This window comes from Adiantum capillus-veneris, chromosome 25 (genome assembly GCF_014529385.1).
Source record: "Adiantum capillus-veneris isolate H3 chromosome 25, ASM1452938v2, whole genome shotgun sequence".
Taxonomy (NCBI): domain Eukaryota; kingdom Viridiplantae; phylum Streptophyta; class Polypodiopsida; order Polypodiales; family Pteridaceae; genus Adiantum; species Adiantum capillus-veneris.
The window spans coordinates 21,264,559-21,289,239 of NC_140955.1; the positions used below are offsets into that span (position 1 = coordinate 21,264,559).

A 24,681-nucleotide genomic window follows, 5' to 3' on the forward strand; every position below is an offset into this window, starting at 1 on the left:
AAATTGCACGTGTTGAAAGTGAGAGATTCCTTTCTAAATGGGTGCTTGATATGGGCAACAAAATGTACATACAGATAATTGCGATGAGGTCGTATAATTGCCTTCACGTATACGTCTTAAAGGGAATTGTGTTCAATCTCTAATTGATTTGATATATCTAGATGTCATATGCCTTGAAAACTTTGCATTCTTTTTTTAAAGAGCGTGGTATACTTGCACCTAAAAACAAGGATGCCGATGTTAAAAATAGTATGGCATTATGTAACAAACTCAATTGGCTCCTATAATGATCATATCTACCATTTATACACCATTGAATTTTTTTTATAGATTAGATCTTGGAGGTGGTTTTCCTTCTTATGAACTATGCTTAAAAGCAAATGCTCTAATCATGCTACTTTGCAATCTAAATTTGAACTGTGGCCTATGTAATGGTACAAGGCTTATATGCAAAGAAAGTTTATGCCAAAGTCATACATAGTAAGAATACAATAGATATAGTGCCCATGTCAAAAATTGATTTCATTTCTTTAAGCTCCCTAAAAGTACCTTTTGAGAAGCAATGTAGATAGTTTTCTGTAAAGCTTGCATTTGGAATGATGATCGATAAAGCACAAGGACAAACACTTGGAACCTTAGGATTGTCTTTGGAATTATCTATGTGTAGCCATGGATAATTGTACGTTGCAGCGTTGCGTGTTAAATCTTCTACTGCTATCAACGTTGCAGTTGATGACACTGAAATAGATCAACGCTAAATTAGTACGATAGCTAGTGGAAGAACTTCCAATATTGTCTACAAAGAAGTGCTGCATATGACAAATGGAAGAACTTGAAGTATATGGTGTCTTCTATTGCTTGGTTTCGTAGATTTTTACGCTTGAATTGAATTTTGTGCAAGGTAAGATTTATCATATATGTCCCATTTTTTGGGCTTTGAAAACTTTACCGCTGACAACAAGATCAAATCAAGTATTGCAAGGTTTGGGTGTGTTAAGGTAATAGATCTATCAACGAGTTCTTGAAGTTTTATTTTGTGATTTTTTCAAAGCTAATAATTTTCTTTACTTTGAAGCCAATGTTCCAGGTCTGCATGTTTTTGTAGGCATGTATGAGATAGTTTTCTACATCTATTGAATGACTTCAACCCTTTTTAGATACTACCATATCTCTTTTGATCTCTATGCAGACGCTCACAGTTTGGTTTGCTGGCTTTGTGCGGCCCATAAATGCAACACTCGATATTAACAATCGCCATGAACAATATCGATTGAAATTGTTTATTCAAATGGAGACACCTCAACGTGTATATCAGAACTTGAAAAGTTTTGGACTTTGGACATTCAGTACACTTGTTGTGTCAAGAAGACTTAATTTCTAATGTTGATATTGTCTATGACAAGTGCTGTATCAAGATGATCGCAATTTTAATGATGAATTTGTATATGTAAGTGCTGAAAATTCTCTCTCTCTCTCTCTCTCTCTCTCTCTCTCTCTCTCTCTCTCTCTCTCGTTTGGTATATTAACTATAGGTGAAATGTTTTAAAAAGGTGACTCCAATTCTAATGGTGAATTTTTCAATGAAATTGTTGTCAATATTCTCTCTCTCTCTCTTGCCTTGAACATTTATTACAAGTGTTGTTATTCTCTCTCTATCAAGAAATGCTTTCTTCTGTTGTCTTGGAGTCGCTCTCTCTGCGTCTCTATCTCTTGTCGAAGAGGGAGTGGAACAAATAAATCGATAGACCGATTTGAACTTTGGACGATTAGTTAAACGAATAGATCGATAGACCGGTTTGAACTTTGGACCATTAGTTGTAGCTGTCTACGTTGACTATACGAGATTGAGAGAGAGAGATAACCTGCACACATGCAGTCTCTCAACAGCTTCTCCTGGCGAAAAATTCTTGATGTCCCACCAGAGGCCCGCCATGTCCTTGTACCTAGCCATCGATAATTTCACCGATAGCTGATCAGCAGCATCACAACGTCACCAGGCATGCCTTAATGGTCACCCCCGATGAGAGCCGTCCGCGTGGAGGGAAAACGCCTCACTGGTTGACGCAAGGACAGTGCAATAGAGTAGGTTGACTTTTCACTCAATGGCCAAACTGATCCGGTAGTGGTGCAGCATGTGTGCAAGTAGCCGACAGGTGGTGAAGCTCCGGTCTTAGCCGGCCAGTCATCAGTGACCAATGCATGTGCGCACTCTAAGAGAGAGATAGGTCGAGCACATAAAGGCAATCGGCCAATCACCCTCAACCGTGGCTAAACCTGCCATCTCGAGCACATGAGGCTAGTCGCTCACAGAATTCACCTCCGCCCACCCCAAATCTGAGCACATAAAGGCGTTGTCTCTGCTTCGTGCTGAAATATTGCAAGAAGCGTGGCTGGCTGGCTGGGAAAACTAGGCCCCGAGTTTTCTTATCTCGCCTCCAGCCCCAGCCACCCAAGAAAGTTGGCTGGCCGGCTGCCTTTATGTGCTCACCACGAGAGAGTTGTAAGAACGCAAGTTTAGTGAGGAGGAAGAATGAACGTTGGGCGTCCCATGTGCGCATTTGAGCTCGAGGCGATGGCAGCAGCGGCAGTAGACGACGGAGAGACCACTGCGCGTTTCGAAGCAGAGGTGCGCTCCTGGTTGGCCTGGTGTCGCGCCCTCCCCAAAGTCGAGCTGCATGCTCACCTTAACGGCTCTGCCCGCTCTTCCACCCTCGTGTAAACCTTTGTCTTTCGTGTCACGCATGCACAAGCAAGCATGCTATGTGAGAGGGAGGGGTTTATGAGTACTCTTTTGGCTCAGGGAGCTTGCCTCTGGCCTAGGCGAAAAGGGTCTAATCAACTTTCCTGAAGTTCAAGCCATCCTTCTCAAGGGCAGGCACCTGAGCCTATTCCATTTAAAGCTCTCCAATAAAGCACAATCATACCAACCTTAGTTTTTTTCTTCTTTTGGCAGGTGACCGTTCCCTTGCAGAGTGCTTCAAGCTCTTTGATTTGATCCATTTGTTAACTACTGATCACAATATTATCACGCGCATTACTAAGGAGGTGTGTATGTGTCCTCTCTCTGTCTATCACACACACGTGCACGTGCACATGCAGAGAGAGAGAGAGAGAGAGAGAGAGAGAGAGAGAGAGAGAGAGAGAGAGTTTTTCCAAATTTCTAGGTTATTGAAGACTTTGCTGCAGAAAATGTCATTTACCTTGAATTGCGAACAACTCCAAAGGTATTTGCTGGTAAGCCTGTTTAGGCGTGTTGGTGGCACAATGGTTTTTTTTCCTTTGTGTCGTTTATTTTGCGATTGTACACACTTGCTTAGCGTATTTCTGGTTTTTACTTGCTACATAATTAACCCGAACTTAGAGAATATAAGAACTGAAACACTCAGGCCACAAGGGGAGAGAACTTGGTTGAGAGCGTAACAGTGTAAAGAGTTTGCGAGTTTACCTAGAAAGGTGGATGTAGCCGTGTGCATGACTAAGTCACCTCAACACATGTGGACAACGGACATTGGGACAAAAAAGACTTCATAGAAATTTGAAAGTAGACATAGAGGTCTTCATTAACAAAAAAGGCTACACAAGGAGGATGCAATCCGCTTTAGTCGGATTCTTGCAAAGCATTCATTTGTGCTAATAAAGACCACATTATTGGCCTTGTGGACACTAAGCAAATTCATCTGGCCGTCTGGACACCAAGCCAATTTCTCTTCTAGCAATGTGGACATCTTGTAACAGAAATGGAGAGATTAGGTAGAATTGAGCAATCACACAATCACAATCCTCTTTGTTAACCTTGCGTAGACCCCACATCTATCACAATAGTTAACGTGCACCCCATTCAAAGATTGGATAAATGTCTAGGTGTAACAGACTTGGACACTCCAAGTTAAGAATCTACCGCGACAACACCAAATAACCACTTCAAAACAGTTCACAGTTCACAATTTATTCGACACTGGCCCGACGGAGTTCCATGCCGAGAGATATTGGCCCCAAAGACTGGCGCCCCTTTGGGTATTTCTTTTTGTATTAATTTGAGTTCAAAGTACAAGAGTGCGGGCAGGCGCTCACACTCAGACTCTGCGTCTAGATGCTCTGAGTTGTGAGTGGCCTAACCACTAATTTAAAGAGTACAAGGGATGCCAAAAGCAGAGCCTCAAAAGCTGAAAATCAAAAGCCTAAAATTCCAAAAGCTTTTGAAGAATAAAGCCCTCATAAAAAAATATAGGAGAGGCTTCTTCTTTCTCTCTTTTATGCTTTTAATAAAATAAAGCAAAAGAATTCTTTCTTCTCTTTCTTAGGCTTTAATAAAGCAAGCCCAAAAAGCAAAGGCTCCAAAAGCTGTCGCAGTGTGCTGTCTGTCCATGAAATGCGCTCCAATTCGCGGAGATCCGTACCTGTTGCCACGTGTCAGTATGGACGCCACGTTAGCAGTGCCACGTGTCATTCTGGGCAGCCACGTCATTAGTACGGGTCCGTACAGGGACAACCACAGGCAAATGTGAGAGTACCATCGGGGTGTGTGTGGATGTGCACTGGCATGCCACGTCACTGGTTTGTGATATACCCCCCTCTTGAAAGCATTGTTATCGCCCTCGATTATGCCTGCAAAATAGACAAAAGCCATAAACGGCCTGAGCAGACACTGACTGTTAGTACCTACGCACTAGGAACACACATCTAGCGCACGTATCAATCGACAGTCACATCACAGGACATCACCAGACATCACAAGACATCACATGACATTTAACATTCATTCGGATTTTAGACCATGATTTATCGGCAATGCAGTTAGCAATCGCATCTCGATCCAGTCGGGACCTCATAGATGCCTGATGGACTAACCTCTATTGCAACCATATCTATTCGAGATCAATTAGACTAAAATCCATGCAGATGTCTATAACTACCAAGCCGCACACTTCCAAGGACTTGGCAAGCTTTCAAGAAAAATTTTTTGTCGGAAGTTTTATGGTTTCTGATATCTTCCTTCGGAGTGCAACTTCTGGCAGAGTGGGGTATCCTGAAATGCTTGCCATGGAAACCCTAGCAGATTATAACTTGAAGTTTCTCGACATCTCCTAGTAGATGTCTCTTCACGATCATATGACCTTGGAGGTCTAGTGCGATTGCTATCTTGGGACTACCATTGTCGCCAAAGAAACACTGTTTGTCCAAAAGCTGATGGACCATGCTGTGCTCGGCTACGACCTTATCGAACCTAACCCTAATTTTTGTGTAGGTTTCAGGATGGAAAGTTAGCCGACTTTTCGAGCTCGATGGATGTCGAGATTGCTTTTTAAGTTTGAAATCTGTTTGAGAACTTGTTTGGTGATCCTGTTTGAAATTTGTTTGAAATGGATGGTATCTGTTTTGAACCTGTTTTGGTGCCGATTTGAAATGTTTTGACTCTGGTTTTAATATGGTTTCATTGATTGGTGATTTTACTCTCGGGTGGAGAAGTGAGAAATACTGTTTTGGTATCGTTTGAACCTCGAAACGACGCAAGTTGATGCTTGGGGAGTGTTTCATTGTATGTTTGAAAACCTCGGAACGACGCAGGGCGATGCCTGGAGAGCGTTCTGTTGTATGCTTGAACCTCCAAGCGACGCAGATTGCGGTCTGGGGAGCGTTTGGTTGTATAGTCCTCTGAGCTCATGGCCCTGACCTATTTAGGTTATTTGCGGGGGGAGTGACGAGGTAGTCGTTGAGTAGCTTCATACCGTAGACCGTTTGTCTCGGGGGAGTGCTCAGCGGCGCTGTTTGTTGTGTCTTGTAACATGCATATGTGAGCATTGGTGTTGCATTGTGATGTGCCAACCACTAAATACTCCAAATTGGATGAGATTGCTTGGGTATGTAATTTTAGTGCATCAAGACACCCTTGGAAGATCAGTACGGTCTGGGTGTGATGGCTAATTTTTACTACGTCAGAATATCAAGAGTTCTGATCTGGACGAAAGGAGAAGCTAACTCCTTGATCAAAAGAGCTGAAAGGAGAAGCTAACTCCTTCATTAAAAGAACCGAAAGGAGAAGCTAACTCCTTAACAAAAAGAGCAAACTGAATGTCCCTCGGAATGTCCCTCGGGATGACCCTCAGAATTTTTTTTTGAGCTAACTTGAGTTGTTTTGCAGATATGCTGTAATCGCGGACAATTACTCTCTTTCAAGAAGGGGAGATGTAACAAACTGTTGACGTGTCGATTTGTTGAAGAACGGAGCTACTGGTCAAGGGGCCTAAACCCTAGAAGAAGCAAAAGCAACAATAGATTTTCGAAAATTGCGTAGCTGTTGATGACGTGGCAGATTTTTGAAAAATACGTTGGCTGTTGACATGGCAGGCTGTACGGATTTCCGCATTTTGCGTTGATTGATGACGGCAGCTGTACTGTAAGGTGCAGCGGAATGAATGATGAACTTTGCTCAAGATGAGTGCTCCGAATTGTGCTCAAGGGTTCCTTTTACTTACGGAAGGGAGAGCCTTCCGTTCCTTTAGTGAGAGAGTGCAATGGACACAAACAAAGTGAATGGACACTGTGCGTGAAGATGCATGAGACTGAGAGATAGAGAAGAGAATACGACACCAGAGACGTAAAACCCTCCTCCAAGGGCCCCACTCTCGATGGCGAGAGTGGTCTACTATTGATTGCACAAATGTCTACAATGCTTGGACTTGCCGATGATGTCGACGACGATGAGGACGACGACAAGACGGGCTGAAATCTGAGAATGCTAAGGGCTGAAATCTGCAAATCTTTATCTGCTGAATTCTGCCTCTATGTCGGTGACGATGTCTATGACGACGATGCCATGACGACGCAATGAAAACGCAGATGTTGAAATCTGCGTTTTTCGGGCTGAAACTGCAAACTTCGATGAATTTCACCGTGCGGCGAGGAACTGCTGCGGGAAGGTGAGATCTGCGAGGTTGGGGGTTCTATTGCGGGTACAGAATGCTGAAAACTGAAAACGTTGGGGTTCCTGATGGTCTTGTCGCGCCGGAATTGCAAAAACGTTGATTGTCTATGCTGCTCCAAAAACGCTAGGCTGAAAACAGTCTTCTGCGGTGAAATCTTGCTAATGCTAGGGGATCAGCTGTCTTCTGTGGTTGCCGGGGCTGATCTGCTGTACAAACCACTAACGCTAGGGCTGATCTGTTCCTTGTAGTCGCCGGTAGTCCTGCCAAAGCAAAACGCTAGGCTGATCTTGTCCAAAACGCTAGGTCATTGCTAGGGATGCAAAAACACTAGGCCATCTGGGGGTGTCCTATTGAGAAGTTGCCTGCTGAGCAAAGTGCTCCTGCTGCCTCTTCTGCCAGAAAGTGCTAACTTTGGTTTGCTTATATATTATCTTACCCAATTTTCTCTACTCAGTTCCCAACAAAAGTCACTTAATAAATAAGTGAAAAATGTCAAAAATAGGGAAAATAGGTTCAATGCACTGGAAAATTCCCTTGACAGATTCTGATGGGAATGCTTATGATCATGCTGTGTGCAACCGGAGATGTATCTAATCTAAGTGATTGGTCATGCACGGTCTACGAATAGACTCACAAAAGTGGTAGATCACTTTCTATTCTAGACTTGACTTGATAGCATGAACCCTGGTCATGCTGTAGCTTGTCCACGGACACATATGGTTGGATGTGTCACGTGACATCCCCTCCTTTTCAAAGTGAGGTACTGGTACCGAACTGTATGGTGTCAAGGGAGATCGCCAACAGCGTCTGGAATCTTGGGAAGGACTCTTCGCCGGCCCACTCGGATGCGTGGGTCGTGCGATACTTGAACTTCATAAAGGTCTGTCACAAAGTGATGACGTGGTCGACAGTAGAAACCCTAAAATTCTTGCAAACCCTAATTTTTGCCAAAAACCCTAAATTCCGGAAATCGCGGAGGCGGATTATTATTATTATTATTTTTTTTTGGAAAATGATGAGCGACGCGAATTTTGCTTTTGCTTTTTTTTATAAAAAAGAGAAAAGACTCTCTAAGAGAGAGAGAGAACTGATGCTTTTGATTTTAAAAGCTTTTGGGGCTCTGCTTTTGGGCATCCCTTGTAACCTTTAAATTAGTGGTGAGGGCCTCACTTCTCAGAGCATCTGGACGTAGAGTCTGAGAGTGAAACCCTAACCGCTCTCTTGTACTTTGATGATTGATTAATATAAAAAGAAATACCGAAAGGGGCGCCAGTCTTTGGGGCCAATATCTCTAGGCACGGAACTCCGCCGGGCCAGTGCAAATCTATTGTGATCTGTGAATTGTTTTGAAGTGGTTATTTCGTGCTGTCGCGGTTGATTCTTGACTTGGAGTGTCCAAGTCTGTTACAGTGGTATCAGAGCACGGCCGATTTCTCTTCTACGGGAAATCCGATCCTCGATTTTTTTTTTCCGCGGCACCTATGGCTTCAGGCAATGATCAGTCGACTCCCTCTGCATCTGGAGATGCGGGCTGGGATCACAACGAAGATTCAGGCAAAGAGTATGGCCCGCCTTGGCCTACTTAGGCGGAGCGGCGAGAGATAGAGCGTCGCCAGTTGATCAGCGATGCAACAATGATGATGCTCAATTTTGCCAAGGATCCGAAGATGGCAAAATATATGAACCAAACCTCTTTGGAAGAGGTACAGATGGAGTGGCAGAGAACCACAACACCACTCCCGAAACCCGCTCTCAAGAAACCTTCTGCCTCCAAGAAAATATACGGAGCAGGAACTGGAGAACGTGGTTGATGCACGGATTGCTCAGCTTTTTGACACGCAAAAGAAAGCCAAAAAGCACGGCAAAAAGCAGAAGAAAGGCACTGACTTCCCGGGATATTTGGGTCGTCGGTCGACATTTGACAAGGCAAAGAAATTGAAGAAGCGCGTCAAGTTTGAAGACCTACCCAGTTCTTCTTCTTCTTCTTCTGACAGTTCTTCTAGCTCCTCGGATTCGAGCGAAGAAGACAGAAAAGGTAAAAAGCGAGGCAAGAAGCAACGCTTTGGAAAGGGCAAGAGAAAGGCAAAGAAGGCTAAATCTCGCCTAGAGATTGACAGTTCTACTGAGGACTCGTCTACAGACAGCTCAGATTCCGATGACGGAAAGTTTTATGCGAACAAGAAGAATTTTTACAAAGCCAACCAGTATGACTTTCTCGAAGATAAAAGCAAGAAAGTCCGAGAGTTTAAGGAAGGTGGCCACTCGATCAAGTTTGATACTTTTCAGGAGACTCAGATGCTTCGAAGGCTGTGTCTTTGACATCGCTTTCGCGGGAGGACTCTATTCAGAGCACTCCAAGATTCGGAGAGCTGCCTCTTACTTTAAGGGGAATGCTCGTACTTGGTGGTCCACGCTTCTATTAAGCAAGACTGTGCCAGTTACATGGCTGAAATTCAAGAGGCTTTTTATTTCTTCTTGGTTGACTCAAGAGTTTGAGCGAGATATACGAGCTGCTTGGAACCATCTCCGGATGACCAAGAGCGATACAGTGAATTCTTATTGTGAAAGATTCTGGAGCTCTTCATTCAAGAAGATCTCGTTCAGAGAACAGATTGAGCGGTTTACCTTGGGTCTACCTACAGAGATCCGAGATCACTGCTTGGAACAGAAGTCAGCTTCTATTCAGGAGTTGATGAGTCATGCGAAGCGGGGCTTTGCCATTCACTCTGGCAGTCTGACCTACCCCACAGATGAGGCCATGACACAACGAGCCGAACAGACTTCTGGGAATGAAAGTAGAATGAAAAAGAGCAACCCAGAGAAAAAAAAGGATGCACGACCCAAGCTTACTCCTGAGGAGAGAGCTCGCTTCATCAGAGAGGGGAAGTGCTTTGGATGCGGGGAACATGGACATATTTCCGCAAAGTGCCCTGATAAGGCACAGAAAGAACAGAATGATAAAGACGACGACAGGTCTGAGAGTTCGAGAGCAGCTGAGGAATGTGGCAGAAAAGGCAGATAGAAAAGCAGAAGTGGTACCACATGGCGTGGGACCTGCACCGAATCTAATGAATGAAAGTACAAACTTTGTCGCTTTCGGGGCAAAGTGAAGGATCAGGAAGCTCTTTTGAAGGAGCCAAGGCCAACTTCTTTTCACTTGGAATTGGCGGCTCGATTTGGAACTACGCCCGACAGACTGACACCACAGGCGGAGGTAGTTCCACTGGCACCCGGATGGGATGTTGCCATTACACCGAGCATTGGCAAACTTTGTTTGCAATGACAGGGGTGTTTAGGGCACGCGAGTGACGTTCTACTCGGGATCCCTTGGTACCACAAGAACTACGCCGTGGTTGACTACCGGGCTGAGAAAGCAACTTTGATAAATGAAGGGCTTAGGGATTGTACTTGATGAACTTCAGTTTTCTTACTCATTCTTTTGGGAAAACTGAACGATGGATAAAGGTTGAATATGTTTTGACCTGAAGAAAAGAACGCCAAGATTTTTTTCTCCACGCTCATGCCGATTGCTTTTGAGAGGGCCTGAAGATCATACCATTGATCTGATATCTGGACGCACGCCACCGAATCGGCCACCTCGTGTGAGCCGAGTACAGAATGAAAAGATTATGAACTCAGTGAAAGACCTCTTGGAAAAGGGTCTTGTCCAGCTTAGTACTTCACCGTATTCCTCTCCAGTGTTGTTGGTTTTGAAGAAAGACAGATCTTGGAGAATGTGCATCGATTATAGCACTCTCAACGAAATCACCATCAAGAACAGATTTCCGATTCCTAGGATCGATGATACACTTGATAGGTTACAGGGATCCTCGTGCTTTAGCAGGATTGACTTGAAGAGTGGATATCATCAGATCGGGATAGCGCCAGGAGATGTCTACAAGACAGCTTTTCGGACGACTTTTGGGTTATTTGAGTTTTTGGTGATGCCTTTTGGCTTAACCAATGCTCCTGCGACATTTAACCGGATGATGGACAAGATTTTTCGAGAGTATAGGCTATTTGTTGGCACTTTCTTTGACGACATCATTGTTTTCTCCAAGAATGAGGCAGAACACAGAGATAATCTGCTTCAAGTCTTTCAGGCATTACAAGATCACACGTTAGTGATTAATGCAAAGAAAAGTGAATTTTTCCTACCAGAGATACACTTTTTGGGACACATTGTGTCAGCAGTAGGAGTGCAAATGGACCCGGCCAAGATAGAGACTATCCGTGATTGGCCCGATTTGAGGAATGTCCATGAAGCTAGAAGCTTCTTGGGACTGCGTTCGTACTACAGGCGGTTCATACGAAAGTTTGCAGAGGTTGCTTCCCCTTTTGCATATCTTGACACAGAAAGGAGTACCCTTTTCGTGGGGACCCACAGAGGTGACTGCCTTTCGGACATTGAAAGAGAAATTGACTACGAGACCTATTTTGACTTTGCCGGAATTGCAGAAGTCATTTGAAGTATATTGTGATGCTTGTGGTCGTAGTCTGGGTGCGGTCTTGCTGCAAGAAGGCCATGTCATAGCTTACGAGAGCCGTTTGTTCTCTAGGCCGGAGATGACAGCACAGATCTATGAGAAAGAGCTTTTGGCGGTTATCCATGCTCTTACTCAATGGCGGCATTACCTACTCGGAGCGGATTTTATTGTCTTTACAGACCATCAGAGTTTGCGCTACTTCTTGTCATAGAAGTAGCTTTCGGAAAAGCAGATGCGGTGGGTGAACATCTTGTCACAGTTCCACTTCCAGATTGTCCATGTGCAGGGTCAGAAGAATGTGGTGGCAGATGCTTTGTCTCGGAAACCGTTGGTTTTGGCTATTTCCGCGATACATCATAGGAGCTTCGAGGATATGGTCGATCAGTGTGCCACAGATACAGATTTTGCAGATATTTTCACACGGATACGGGATGGGGAGACAATAGCTGGATACTCCCTTCGGGAAGGCTACTTGATGAAAAAGACTATGTTGTGCGTTACACAGCCGTTGAGGGAAAAGGTTATGACTGATTGTCACTGTCCACCTTTTACGGGTCACCGCGGCATTGCTACCACCATGAAAGGGGTAGAGAGAGATTTCTTTTGGCGGAGACTGAAGAAGGATGTGGAAGAGTTTGTGCGCAGTTGCTTGGTATGCCAGAAGGTCAAGTTTGACAGGCATAAGGCACAGGGATTGCTACAGCCTTTACCCATACCCACCCGCCCCTGGGAAAATATTGAAATGGATTTCATTTTTTTTGATCTCCCGAGAATACAGAATGATCACGATGATTTTCCGATTACATGGCACGCCTGAGACGATTGTCTCCGACAGAGACCCCAGATTTATGAGTTTGTTTTGGAAGGCAATTTGGGAGAACATTGGCACGCGGTTGCAGTTCTCGTCATCGTTCCACTTGCAGACTGACGGGCAATTTGAGATTGCCAATTCAGTGATTTTAGATTTATTGAAGTCTTGTATCTCGCATCAGAAGACTCAATGGGAAAAGAACTTACCTTTGGTGGAATTTGCCTACAATAACACGATACACTCTTCGACGGGGAAGACGCCATGTGAGATTGTTGAAAGTGCTGCGAAGGTTCCATCCTTCCTAAGCACGAAAGATTAGAAATTTGAAGCGGATGAATATTCGCGAGATTTGGATACGGCTTTTGCCAAGGTTCGCGAGACTTTACAGAAGTCTCAAGAACAACAGAAAAAGGCAGCGGATCGCCATCGTCGCGACTGGAAACTGAAGGAGGATGATTGGGTGCTCTTACTTTTGAGAAGGCACGCCTAAGAAAGAAAAAAGGAAAGGAGAGGCTTTTTCCAAAGCTTAGTATGTGATACTACGGACCTTTCCAGATTACAGAAAAGATGAATGATATCTCCTTCCGATTGAAACTGCCAGATACTTGGAGGATTCACAATGCATTGCATGTGAGTCTCTTGAAACCTGTTAAGGTGATGTGCCTGATGATGGGGAGCCTGATTAGCAACCCAAAGTGGAAGAAAATGAGGAGATCCTTGTCCTGAATAGATTTTGGCACATAATGATACGAAGAGAGGTAAAGTCCGAAGGCGGTTCTTGGTTAAGTTCAAGAACTTTCCTGCATTTGATGCGAAGTGGATGGAGGAGGAGGACCTAGCAGATACTCCTCGGATTGTGAAACTTTACCTCGATGTTTTGGTTTAGCATAGTCTACTCCAAACGGAACCCAGAATTCAGCTTGGCCGGAGATCTGGTGCAGTGTGATGCACAAGAGGGGAGTCACTCCACTCCTTTGTCAACAGATGTCTCGATTTTGATACTAAAGTCACTGATGTCTCTTTGAGCTTCAGGGATACTGAGAGCTGACAGTATTCTGCTGGATGACTTTATGAAATGGAATTCCTGATTATGATACTGATTTGTTCTTGACTTCTTGTGAGTGCAGGAACTGATAGCCGAAATGACTGCAGCATTTTGGTCTGATTGATCTCGAATAGACATGGTTGCAATAGGGGTTAGTCAATCGGACATCGATGAGGTCCCGATTGGACCTAGATGTGATTGCTAGCTACATTGCTGATAAATCATGGTCTAAGATCCGAATGAATGTTGAATGTCATGTGATGTCCTGTGATGTCTGGTGATGTCCTGTGATGTCGTGTGATGTGACTGTCGATTTTGTACATGTGCTAGATGTGCGTTCCTAGTACGTAGGTACTAACAGTCAGTGTCTGCTAAGACGGTTTATGGCTTTTGTCGGTTTTGCAGGCGTAATCGCGGTCAATTACAATGCTTTCAAGAGGGGGGTATGTCACAAAGTGATGACGTGGCCGACAGCAGAAACCCTAACTTCTGCCAGAAACCCTAAAATTCTTGCAAACCCTAATTTTTGCCAAAAACCCTAAATTCCGAAAATCGTGGAGGCGGATTATTAATTTTTTTTTTTTTTTGGAAAATGATGAGCGACGCGAATTTTGCTTTTGCTTTTTTTTATAAAAAAGAGAAAAGACTCTCTAAGAGAGAGAGAGAACTGATGCTTTTGATTTTAAAAGCTTTTGGGGCTCTGCTTTTGGGCATCCCTTGTAACCTTTAAATTAGTGGTGAGGGCCTCACTTCTTAGAGCATCTGGACGCAGAGTCTGAGAGTGAAACCCTAACCGCTCTCTTGTACTTTGATGATTGATTAATATAAAAAGAAATACCGAAAGGGGCGCCAGTCTTTGGGGCCAATATCTCTAGGCACGGAACTCCGCCGGGCCAGTGCAAATCTATTGTGATCTGTGAATTGTTTTGAAGTGGTTATTTGGTGCTGTCGCGGTTGATTCTTGACTTGGAGTGTCCAAGTCTGTTACAAGGTCTGCAACGCTTGCTTATTTGGGTCGCGCCGAAAGCGACAGAGTCTTCTGTGGCTCCTTCAATGCTTCAATTTCATCTAGAGTCATGCTTCTTTCTTCTTCAAGAATCTCCATGGTTGAAAATTCCTGAAACCACTTCCAACTCAAAAACATGAACATACCTATTCTATGTAAAGTGACTGGAAAAAATCTTGTCTTTCTCAAAGACTGTGCATGCAATGTAGATGAACAAAGAGACGGGGTGCCAAACCGTTCACCACACACACGCAAACAATGAGATCAAATCTTTCTCTTCTGATCTAAAGCAATGAATGGTGGCAATTCACAATGGAAATGCCCATGCTTGGCGCTCATACTTTCATGTGCTCTTTCTACAACTGTGTCGTGCCAAGGAAGAGACATGAAATGTGACTTCCTTGAATGCATACTTTTCAGCTTTTCATGAATAATCCTCATACATCTGTGCTCATTCATGAGGGAAACGTGCTCAACGTCCAATATGTCATGCCTAGGAAAAGGAATCACATAAAGATGCTGACTAAAATACAGGAAACGATCACGAATGAAACACTCGAACAATGCGTGTTGACGAATCATTTGAACACATAGTACTTCCTGTAAGGGTTCTTTGGACTTAGGCTCGAGAGCCAAGATCGGTTCTTCGTGTTTGATCGAATCTTCCTGTGGGGGTTCTGTGGACCTCGACTCAAAAGCCAAGATCGATTCTTCGTGATCGATCGAATCTGCAACGAGGTTAGCTTCACTAGAGAAAGTATCAACTAACACATCATCCTTGTGAACAATCATGTCTTGATCATACAAATCATCATGCTTGTGAGAAATCACATCTTGATCATGCAAATCATCATGCTTGTCATTGGCATCTATCATTCAAATCATGTGAGTCATGCGTGGGAAAAGAAGAGACAGAGAGTCTCCTTCTCCTGATCTTGTGCAAATTGCGTCTGCACAATAGAAAAGAGTCGCAAGAATTCTTTCATGTGTTGGTCGCTCTTTTCCTTTCTTGCTTTGTTCTTGCGATCAAATTTGGCTTGACTTTCTTTGGCTTCCAAGTCGTACTTACGCTCTATGGCTGCCACTCTTTCTTCGTAGGCCTTTCTTTCTGCTTCGCGTTCGAACTTGTTGTCCATAAACAACTGCGTCAACTCCTTCATAGGGGTTAGTGCAATCCTTGGCGTAGATGGGGAAGGGGGAGGGTCGGAAAAACCTCTTGGTGGGGAAAATTCTTCTTCGCCTCTCTCATGCTCATCACTTCCAAGCGAAGTATCCATTTTGCTTCGAGTGATGACCATCCCCTGAAGTCTTGGGTTCTTAAGTTCTCGAGAAACTTGGGTTCTTGGGGTTCTTGAGTTCTTGAGGTTCTTGCGGTCTTGAGGTTCTGGAGGTTGCAATCTGTGTTAGAGAAGGATCTTCTCTTCACTCGAGTTCTTCTCTTTTTCGCGGGCGCACCCCTTGGTGGCCTTGGGCTCACACCAAGGTTGCTTTTTCCCACCTCATGTCGATTGGCCGGCCGCTAAGTGCACGGTCCGCTCTCAATGAGTGAAAAGAGGCACAAGGGGAGGCTGGACAAGCCCTTCTTTCTTCGGTTTCCCGTCACTCTTCAAAACACGATCAGGAATCGACACGCCCAAGTGAACTTGGGTTTGTGCGACCTCAACAAGCAAAAAAAATTCTTGTGGTTCTTTCCTTCAGTGATATAGAACACTGCCAAAGCTTTGATACCAATGTAAAGTGCAGCGGAATGAACGATGAACTTTGCTCAAGATGAGTGCTCCGAACTGCGCTCAAGGGTTCCTTTTACTTACGGAAGGGAGAGCCTTCCGTTCCTTTAGTGAGAGAGTGCAATGGACACAAACAAAGTGAAAGGACACTATGCGTGAAGATGCATGAGACTGAGAGATAGAGAAGAGAATATGACACCAGAGACGTTGTAAAACCCTCCTCCAAGGGCCCCAGTCTCGATGGCGAGAGTGGTGTACTATTGATTGCACAAATCTCTACAATGCGTGGACTTGCCGATGATGTTGACGACGACGAGACGGGCTGAAATCTGAGAATGCTAAGGGCTGAAATCTGCAAATCTTTATCTGCTGAATTCTGACTCTATGTTGGTGAGATGTCGATGACGACGATGCGACGACGATGCGCTGAAAACGTAGATGATGAAATCTGCGTTTTTCGGGCTGAAATTGCAAACTTCGACGGATTCCACCGTGCGGCGAGGAACTGCTGCAGGAAGGTGAGATTTGCGAGGTTTGGGGGTTCTAATGCGGGTATAGAATGCTGAAAACTGAAAAAGCTGGGGTTCCTGATGGTCTTGTCGCGTCGGAACTGCAAAAACGTTGAGTGTCTATGCTGCTCCAAAATCGCTAGGCTGAAAACTGTCTTTTGCGGTGAAATCTTGCTAACGCTAGGGGATCTGCTGTCTTCTGGGGTTGGCGGGGCTGATCTGTTGTACAAACCACTAATGCTAGGGCTGATCTGTTCCTTGTAGTCGTCGGTAGTCCTGCCAAAGCAAAACGGTAGGCTGATCTTGTCCAAAACGCTAGGTCATTGCTGGGGATGCAAAAACGCTAGGCCATTTGGGGGTGTCGTGAAACACGTTTGAAAATAATTGGATTTGACGTATGTTCCACCAACCCCTAATCCGGGGTTCCAAAAACCAATTTTCTATAGCAATTTGAATCGGGAAAAGAAAGAGAAGGAATCCAACATATTGGAGGGAAACAGAGGCTTGGTTCTTAGCTGAGAAGTTGCCTGTTGAGCAAAGTGCTCCTACTGCCTCTTGTGCCAGAAAGTGCTAACTTTGGTTTGCTTATATATTATCTTATCCAATTTGTCCTACTCAGTTCCCAACAAAAGTCAATAAATAAGTGAAAAATGTCAAAAATAGGGAAAATAGGTTTAATGCACTGGAAAATTTCCCTGATGGATTCTGATGGGAATGCTTATGATCATGCTGTGTGCAACCGGAGGATATGCATCTAATCTAAGTGACTGGTCATGCACGGTCTGCGAAAAGACTCACAAAAGTGCCAGATCACTTCCTATTCTAGACTTGACTTTACTGATTGAACCCTGGTCATGTTGTAGCTTGTACACGAACACATATGGTTGGATGTGTCACGTGACATGTACGGATTTTCGTGATTTACGTAGGCAGCTTTTTGGGCATTTGTAACAGACTTGGACACTCAAGTCAAGAATCAATCACGACAACACCAAATAACCACTTCAAAACAGTTCACAGTTCACAATAGATTTGCATTGGCCCGGTGGAGTTACGTGCCTAGAGATATTGGCCCCAAAGATTGGCGCCCCTTTCGGTATTTCTTTATGTATTAATCAATGTTCAAAGTACGAGAGCGGTTAGGGTTTCACTCTCAGACTCTGCGTCCAGATGCTCTGCAAAGTGTGCCCAAAACCGCTTATTTAAAGTTTTACAAGGGATGCCAAAAGCAGAGCCCCAAAAGCTTCCAATCAAAAGCAAAGTGTTCTCTCTCTATCTCACATACACTCTCTTGAGTTTTGTAAATAAAGCAATCCAATTCTCTCTCTCATAAGCTCAACTTGTGTAGAGAAAATAAAGCAAAAGCTGCAAAATTCTGCCGCAAATTCAGCTAGCGCAAATTTCGCGACTGCCGTACTGCCACGTCATCAGCATACTAGCGCGTTTCATGGAAATTCAGCCTGTTGCTAGGGTTAGGACTAGGGTTTAGGACAGGTTTTAGGGTTAGGGTTAGGGTTAGTGTTTTTGGCAGATTTTAGGGTTTGCAAGTTTTAGGGTTAGGGTTTGCAAAATTAGGGTTTTCAGCAGCTCGGCTCTCGGGCAGACAGGTCATCACTTTGTGACATACCCCCCTCTTGAAAGCATTGTAATCGTCCTCGATTACGCCTGCAAAACAGACAGAGGCCATAAACCGTCTTAGCAGACATTGACTGTTAATACCTACGTACTAGGAACACACATCTAGCACATGTACCAATCGACAGTCACATCACAGGACATCACAGGACATCACATGACATTCAACATTCATTCGGATCTTAGACCATGATTTATCAACAATGTAGCTAGCAATCGCATCTAGATCCAATCGGGACCTCATCAATGTCCAATTGACTAACCCCTATTGCAACCATGTCTATTCGAGATCAATCAGACCAAAATGCTGCAGTCATTTCGTCTATCAGTTCCTGCACTTAAAAAAGTCAAGAACAAATCAGTATCATAATCAGGAATTCCATTTCATAAAGTCATACAGCAGAATACTGTCAGATTTCAGTATCCCTGAAGCTCAAAGAGACATCAGTGACTCTAGTATCTAAATCAAGGCATCTGTTGACAAAGGAGCGGAGTGACTCTCCTCTTGTGCATCCCACTGTACCAGATCTCCGGCCAAGCTGAATTCTGGGTTCCATTTAGAGTAGACTATGCTAAACCAAAAGCCTCGAGGTAAAGTTTCACAATCTGAGGAGTATCTGCAGGTCCTCCTCCTCCATCCACTTCCCATCCAATGCAGGATAGTTCTTGAACTTAACCAAGAACCGCCTTCGGACTTTACCTTTCTTCGTATCCTTATGTGCCAAAATGTGTTCAGGAACAAGGATCTCCTCGTTTTCTTCCACTTCGGGTTGCTCATCAGGCTCCCCATCATCAGGCACATCACCTTTAAAAGGTTTCAAGAGACTCACATGAAATGCATTGTGAATCCTCCAAGTATCAGGCAGTTTCAGTCGGAAGGAGACATCATTTATCTTTTGAGTGATCTGGAAAGGTTCGTAGTATCACATACTAAGCCTTGGAAAAAGCCTCTCCTTTCCCTTTTTCTTTCTGAGGCGTGCCTTCTCAAAACGTAAGAGCACCCAATCATCCTCTTTCAATTTCAAGTCGCGACGATGGCGATCCGCTTCCTTTTTTTGTCGTTCTTGAGATTTTTGCAAAGTCTCGCGAACCTTGGCAAAAGCCGTACCTAAGTCTCGCGTATATTCATTCGCTTCAATAATCTTATCTTTCGTGCTTAGGAGGGGTGGAACCTTCGCAGCACCTTCAACAATCTCAAATGGCACCTTCTCCGTGGAAGAGTGTATCGTGTTATTGTGTTGGGTTAAAGGTCCAAATGGCCCCCTTTTGTGTATAGTTTTAAAGGTTATTAACCTTTGGCCAAGTTCACATTGAACTTGGCCACTAACTTTAAATTGGTCCTATACTTTATAATAAAGGGAAGAGATGAGCCCAAAGTAATTCACTCTGAAATTCCCCTACTGCATTGTGTAGCGCTTCCGCTCTCTCCTCTTTCGATTCCTAGCGTTCCCTCTGCTGCAGGCTATCGCCACCTCTCTCTGCACAAGCCCTGCACTCCTCCTCGTGCTCTATCACTTGCACACACTGTTGCGCGCTCATTGATTCGTATCAGAGCCAAATCAGGGTTTGCTCCTAAACCTGCAAACGCTGATTTTCAGCCAAGGAGGTCAACTTTCACGCGAGATTTTGCAATTTTATTGCCAAAGGACTCATCCCCGGACACTAGAGGGTTCTCGGCAAGTCAAATTGACCTAAAACAGGCTGAAATTAGGTCAAAATAGAAAATTACAGGTTATGACAGCAAAATACAGGTTTTGTAAATCATGTATTAAGGTGTGGGAACATCTTTACTAGGTCCCCGTTACCCGAAAACAAAGAAATTGCCAAAAAACGGGTCCCAAAACAGGTGTTTTCAACAAATTTCAGATTTACGCAGGTTTTTGCAAGTGTATTTTTGATGCATCTACATTGAGGAAAGTGCAAATTAATGCAATTTATGCACATTTGACAAGTTTTGGCTATGTATGACCATTTGTGGCTCAATCTTTTGCAATTTGATGCTACAAATTGGGGCTTTTGCTCATACATGCTTCTAAAGCTTGTGCATTAGCCTTATGTATGTTCTGTGAGGCTAAAAACAACTAAAATTGTTGTTTTTGAGCACAAATTCACTCGCTGCAATTTCTTGCGAATAAATTTCAGAAAATGCTTTTTGTGCCTAAATCGACCCATTTTGCCCCAAATTGCTCCTGTGACCATTTGGAGCTGTAGTGCACACTTCTGTGAGGTTACATTCCGGTTTTGGTGCATTTTGCCCAAAAATTCAGCGTATAAGTCCTCTTATTTGTGCAACTATGGCCTCATCTTCTTCGGATGTGAAGAATCTTTTCGAGATTAGGAAGTTCGATGGAACAAGTTTCGACCTTTGGAAAGACAGGATCCAAGGAATCCTATTTCTTAAGGATTGCGAAGGGGCACTTGAAGAGATAAAGCCACAGAATATGAGGGATGAAGCATGGGTTAGCCTGAACAGGAAGGCAGTTACATACATTAAAATGGCCATGACCGATGAGACAGTCATTGATTTGAAAGGTCTCACAAATGCTTTTGATGTGTGGGAGAAGTTAAAGGCGATGTATGAGAATACAACGTCTGTCAACCAAGTGCATTTGATGCGAAAACTTGTTGGCATGCAACTTGATGAGTCCAAGAGCGCTGCAGAGCACTTGTCATTGTTCGAAGGTACTTTGTCGCAGTTATAGGATTCAGGTTTGCCTCCTCCTGATGATAAGCTGAAAGCTATCTTCTTGCTTATGACCTTACCTGATTCATGGGAAACTTTGGTGGTTTCATTGTCGAATAACCCCAATTTGACCTTTGATGGTGTTAGGGATTCTATCTTGAATGAGGAAATCAGGAGGAAAGCAAGTGGAGAGGGAGGCAGCTCTGCCAACATGGTTAGAGGCAGGACAGAGAAGAAGAATGTCTATGCACAAAGGAGTAAGAGTAAGAGTAAGGAAAGGGGAAATGCCAGCAAAGGCAAGGGTGATGTGACTTGCTATCAGTGTGGTAGGAAAGGTTACAAGAAACCAGATTGCAGGTACTATAAAGCCGAGTTAGAACGGAAAAAGAATGGCGAAGACAGAAAGAAAGAGAAGAAGGAAGTCAAGACAGATGCACAAGATAGCTCAAAGGACAAAGAGAAGGCCAATGTGGCTTCTAGTGTTGTGATTGAGGAGCTGTCAGATGTAGAGGACATCTTTTGTGCCACTTTGTCAGATGATGATGCTTATGACTTTGATGCCTCTCTTAATGTTCACACACAGGACATGCAGATCACCAAGAGTGATCTTATTGATGCTTTGTTGACTGTCAATGATGCATTATCTCAGACTTGGATAGTTGATTCCGGTTCTTCATTTCATGTGACTCCTATCAAGGAGTGTTTCTCTACTTTTGATGCAAGCAAGCATGGCCATGTATACCTTGGAAACAATCATGCATGTTCCATTGAGGGTATTGACACTATGCATCTCTCCATAGATGGCACAAATGAGCTTGTCTTGCATGATGTTAGATATGTGCCGGGAATCAAGAAGAGTCTGCTTTCTGTTGGTCAGATGGATATGCATGGTTACAGCATCTTGTTTGAGAGAGGATCATGGAAAATGACTAAAGGCTCAAGGCTGATTGTAAAGGGCACAAAGAAAGGGACACTTTTACTGCATGTATGGAAAGGTCGTGTTGGGCAAGTTTATTGCATTGGCTGAAATTAACTCTCACATGGAGTTGTGGCACAAGAGGCTTGGCCATATGAGCCAAAAGGGCCTTTCTAAGCTTTGTACTTTGAACAAGCTTGATGCTAAAGGCACAAAGCTTGACTTTTGTAATGAATGTCAATATGCCAAGCAAGTAAAGCGTTCTTATTACTCCGGTGTCTCGTAAATCTTGTGTGCTTGATCTTGTACATTCTGATGTATGTAGCATGCCTACTAAGTCTATGGGAGGTGCATGCTATTTTGTCTCCTTTGTTGATGATCATTCTAGGAAAATTTGGGTTCTAACTGGATTAGTGGTTGCAGACTAAAGAAATACAACCTACCACTAACCTCAGAGATGCTTGCCATTATTTGCTTAAATGTAAGGATGAAGCCTTTGCCGCGTTTAAGAAATTTCATGCATTTGTGACCACCCAAACAGGTAGAAAGCTAAAATGCTTGCGTACGGACAATGGGGGGGAGTTCACAAGTGCTGAATTGGACAAATTTTGTGAAAATTTGGGCATTAAGAGGGAGCTTACTGTGCCATATAGCCCCTCTTCTAATGGGGTGGCTGAAAGATTCAATAGGACACTGTGAGAGGGTGAGATGCATGTTGTCCACAGCTAATCTCTCTCATGGATTTTGGGGAGAAGCTTTGAAAATTGCAGTGCATATATGCAATCGATCCCCTCACATGTCTTTGAAAGTTGACATCCCTGAAGAGGTTTGGTCTAGCAAGCCTGCTTCATATGATCACTTACGCATTTTTTGTTGCGAAGCTTTTGTGCATGTTAGACCCGAGTTGAGGAGCAAACTGGATGCCAAGTCAATTAAAGGCCTTTTCATGGGATAGGGTGAAGAAGGCGAAATGGGTTACAGGATTTGGTTACCTTAGCTCAAAAGGGTTATACGCAGCCGGGATGTTGTTTTTAATGAGGCAAGGTTTCTTCAAAACAATTGTGCCTCAAAAAATGACCATAAAAGGGTCAAATTTCAGCATGACCAGCCACCTGTTAGGCCTATTCTTGACCCTCAGGATGCACCACATATGGCTGAAAATGTAGATGATCCAGTGGTGTTTGAGCCAGAAGATGTTGGGCAGCAAATTGAGGCTCCTGAAGGGCATTTGCAGCCACGAAACAATGCTGAAAATGATGTACAACAGCCCATTGTTGATGATTTTATCATGCCACCTGATGCAGACCCATTATCGGGATAATGTGGATCATTAGGTGAGCGGTCTACTCGTCAAAGACGGCCTGTGAGCAGATATGATCCCTCTTTGCATTACATTATGTTGACAGATGAGGGAGAGTCTCTTACGTATAAAGAGGCAAAGACATGTGAGCACAACGACAAGTGGGAGCTTGCTATGCAGGAAGAGATTAAAGCTTTGTATACTAATCATATGGTGGAATTGCCCAAAGGAAGGAAGGGTATTCCTAACAAATGGGTGTATAAAATCAAGACAGTTGATGCAAAACCCAAGTATAAGGCAAGGCTAGTTGCAAAGGGATATATTCAAACCAAGGGCATAGACTTTCAGGAAGTGTTTTCTCCTGTTGTGAAGATGACCACTTTGCGTGTATTGTTTGCCACAGTGGCTGCTCTTGATTTGGAAATGGACCAAATGGATGTACATACCGTTTTCTTGCATGGTGATGTGGAGGAAGAGCTTTACATGAAGCAACCCGAGGGTTTTGTTATTCCTGGCAAGGAACATTTGGTATGTATGCTCAATAGAAGCTTGTATGGGTTGAAACAATCATGTAGACAATGGTACAAGAAGTTTGACCGCTTCATGCTTAAACATGGTTACAAAAGAAGCCATGCAGACCATTGTTTGTATACCAAACGTGATGAGGATGGCAGCCCTATCATTCTTGTGCTCTATGTGGATGATATGTTGATAGCTGCAAAGAAAAGAAGCACTGTTGATGCTCTTAAAGGGCAACTGAAATGTGCATTTTCAATGAAAGACCTTGGGGCAACTGAACATATACTTGGAGTGCGTGTTAGAAGGCAAAGGGACCGGCGCATATTGTATTTGTCGCAAGAAAAGTACATTGAAAAGGTGCTGGACATATTTAACAGGCTGAAGCAAAGCCTCTTGGCGTGCCATTACAACCATATGTCAAAATCTCCAAGGATGATTGCCCCAAGTCAAAGAAAGAAGCCAATGACATTTAAAGTGTGCCTTACGCTTCAGATTGTGGTTCACTTATGTATGCTATGGTTGCTACTAGGTCTGACATAGCCCATGCAATGGGAGTTGTGAGCCGATTTATGCCTAATGCAGGCAGGTTGCATTGGGATGCAGTGAAGTCCATTATGAGGTACTTGAAAGGGACTAAAAACAAATGCCTTTGCTATAGTAAAGGACCATTGGAGTTGATGGGATTTTGTGACTCTGACATGGCTGGTGATGTGGATACACGGAAATCCACAAGTGGCTATGTGTTTACTCTTGCAGGAGGTGCTGTTTCATGGTGTTCTAGATTGCAAAAGATCGTTGCATTGTCTACTACAGTGGCTGAATATATTTCAGCCACTGAGGCTTCCAAAGAAGCCATTTGGTTAGTACGTCTATGCAGCGAGTTTGGTTTGCCTGACAAGGCATCTATGCTTTGTTGTGATAGCCAGAGTGCCATATGTCTGGCAAAGAATGCCATGTTTCATGCACGCATAAAGCATATTGATGTGCGGTATCACTTCATTAGAGAAGTGCTCGAGGATGGCCTTATTACATTGGTTAAGGTCCATACATCACAAAATCCAGCAGATGCTCTCACTAAGTGCTTATCCAAAGCACAACATCATCCATGCATACAAATGGT

General features: G+C 43.8%; 1 protein-coding gene across 4 annotated transcripts in view; it reads left to right on the forward strand.

The window, feature by feature from the left end:
- The first annotated feature begins 2,457 nt into the window (after positions 1-2,457).
- LOC147424550 (adenosine/AMP deaminase family protein) overlaps positions 2,458-24,681 on the forward strand; it is a 94,841-nt gene continuing 72,617 nt past the window's right edge. Inside the window, exons 1-4 of one of the 4 annotated variants that reach the window (XM_086500697.1) lie at positions 2,458-2,715; positions 2,801-2,871; positions 2,954-3,045; positions 3,165-3,224. In XM_086500697.1, the coding sequence (XP_086356823.1) occupies positions 2,531-2,715; positions 2,801-2,871; positions 2,954-3,045; positions 3,165-3,224 (408 nt within the window). In that variant the 5' untranslated portion in view covers positions 2,458-2,530. The remainder of the gene's footprint in view (positions 2,716-2,800; positions 2,872-2,953; positions 3,046-3,164; positions 3,225-24,681) is intronic. The other 3 variants (XR_015186486.1, XM_086500696.1, XM_086500695.1) reach the window with 3 other exon arrangements.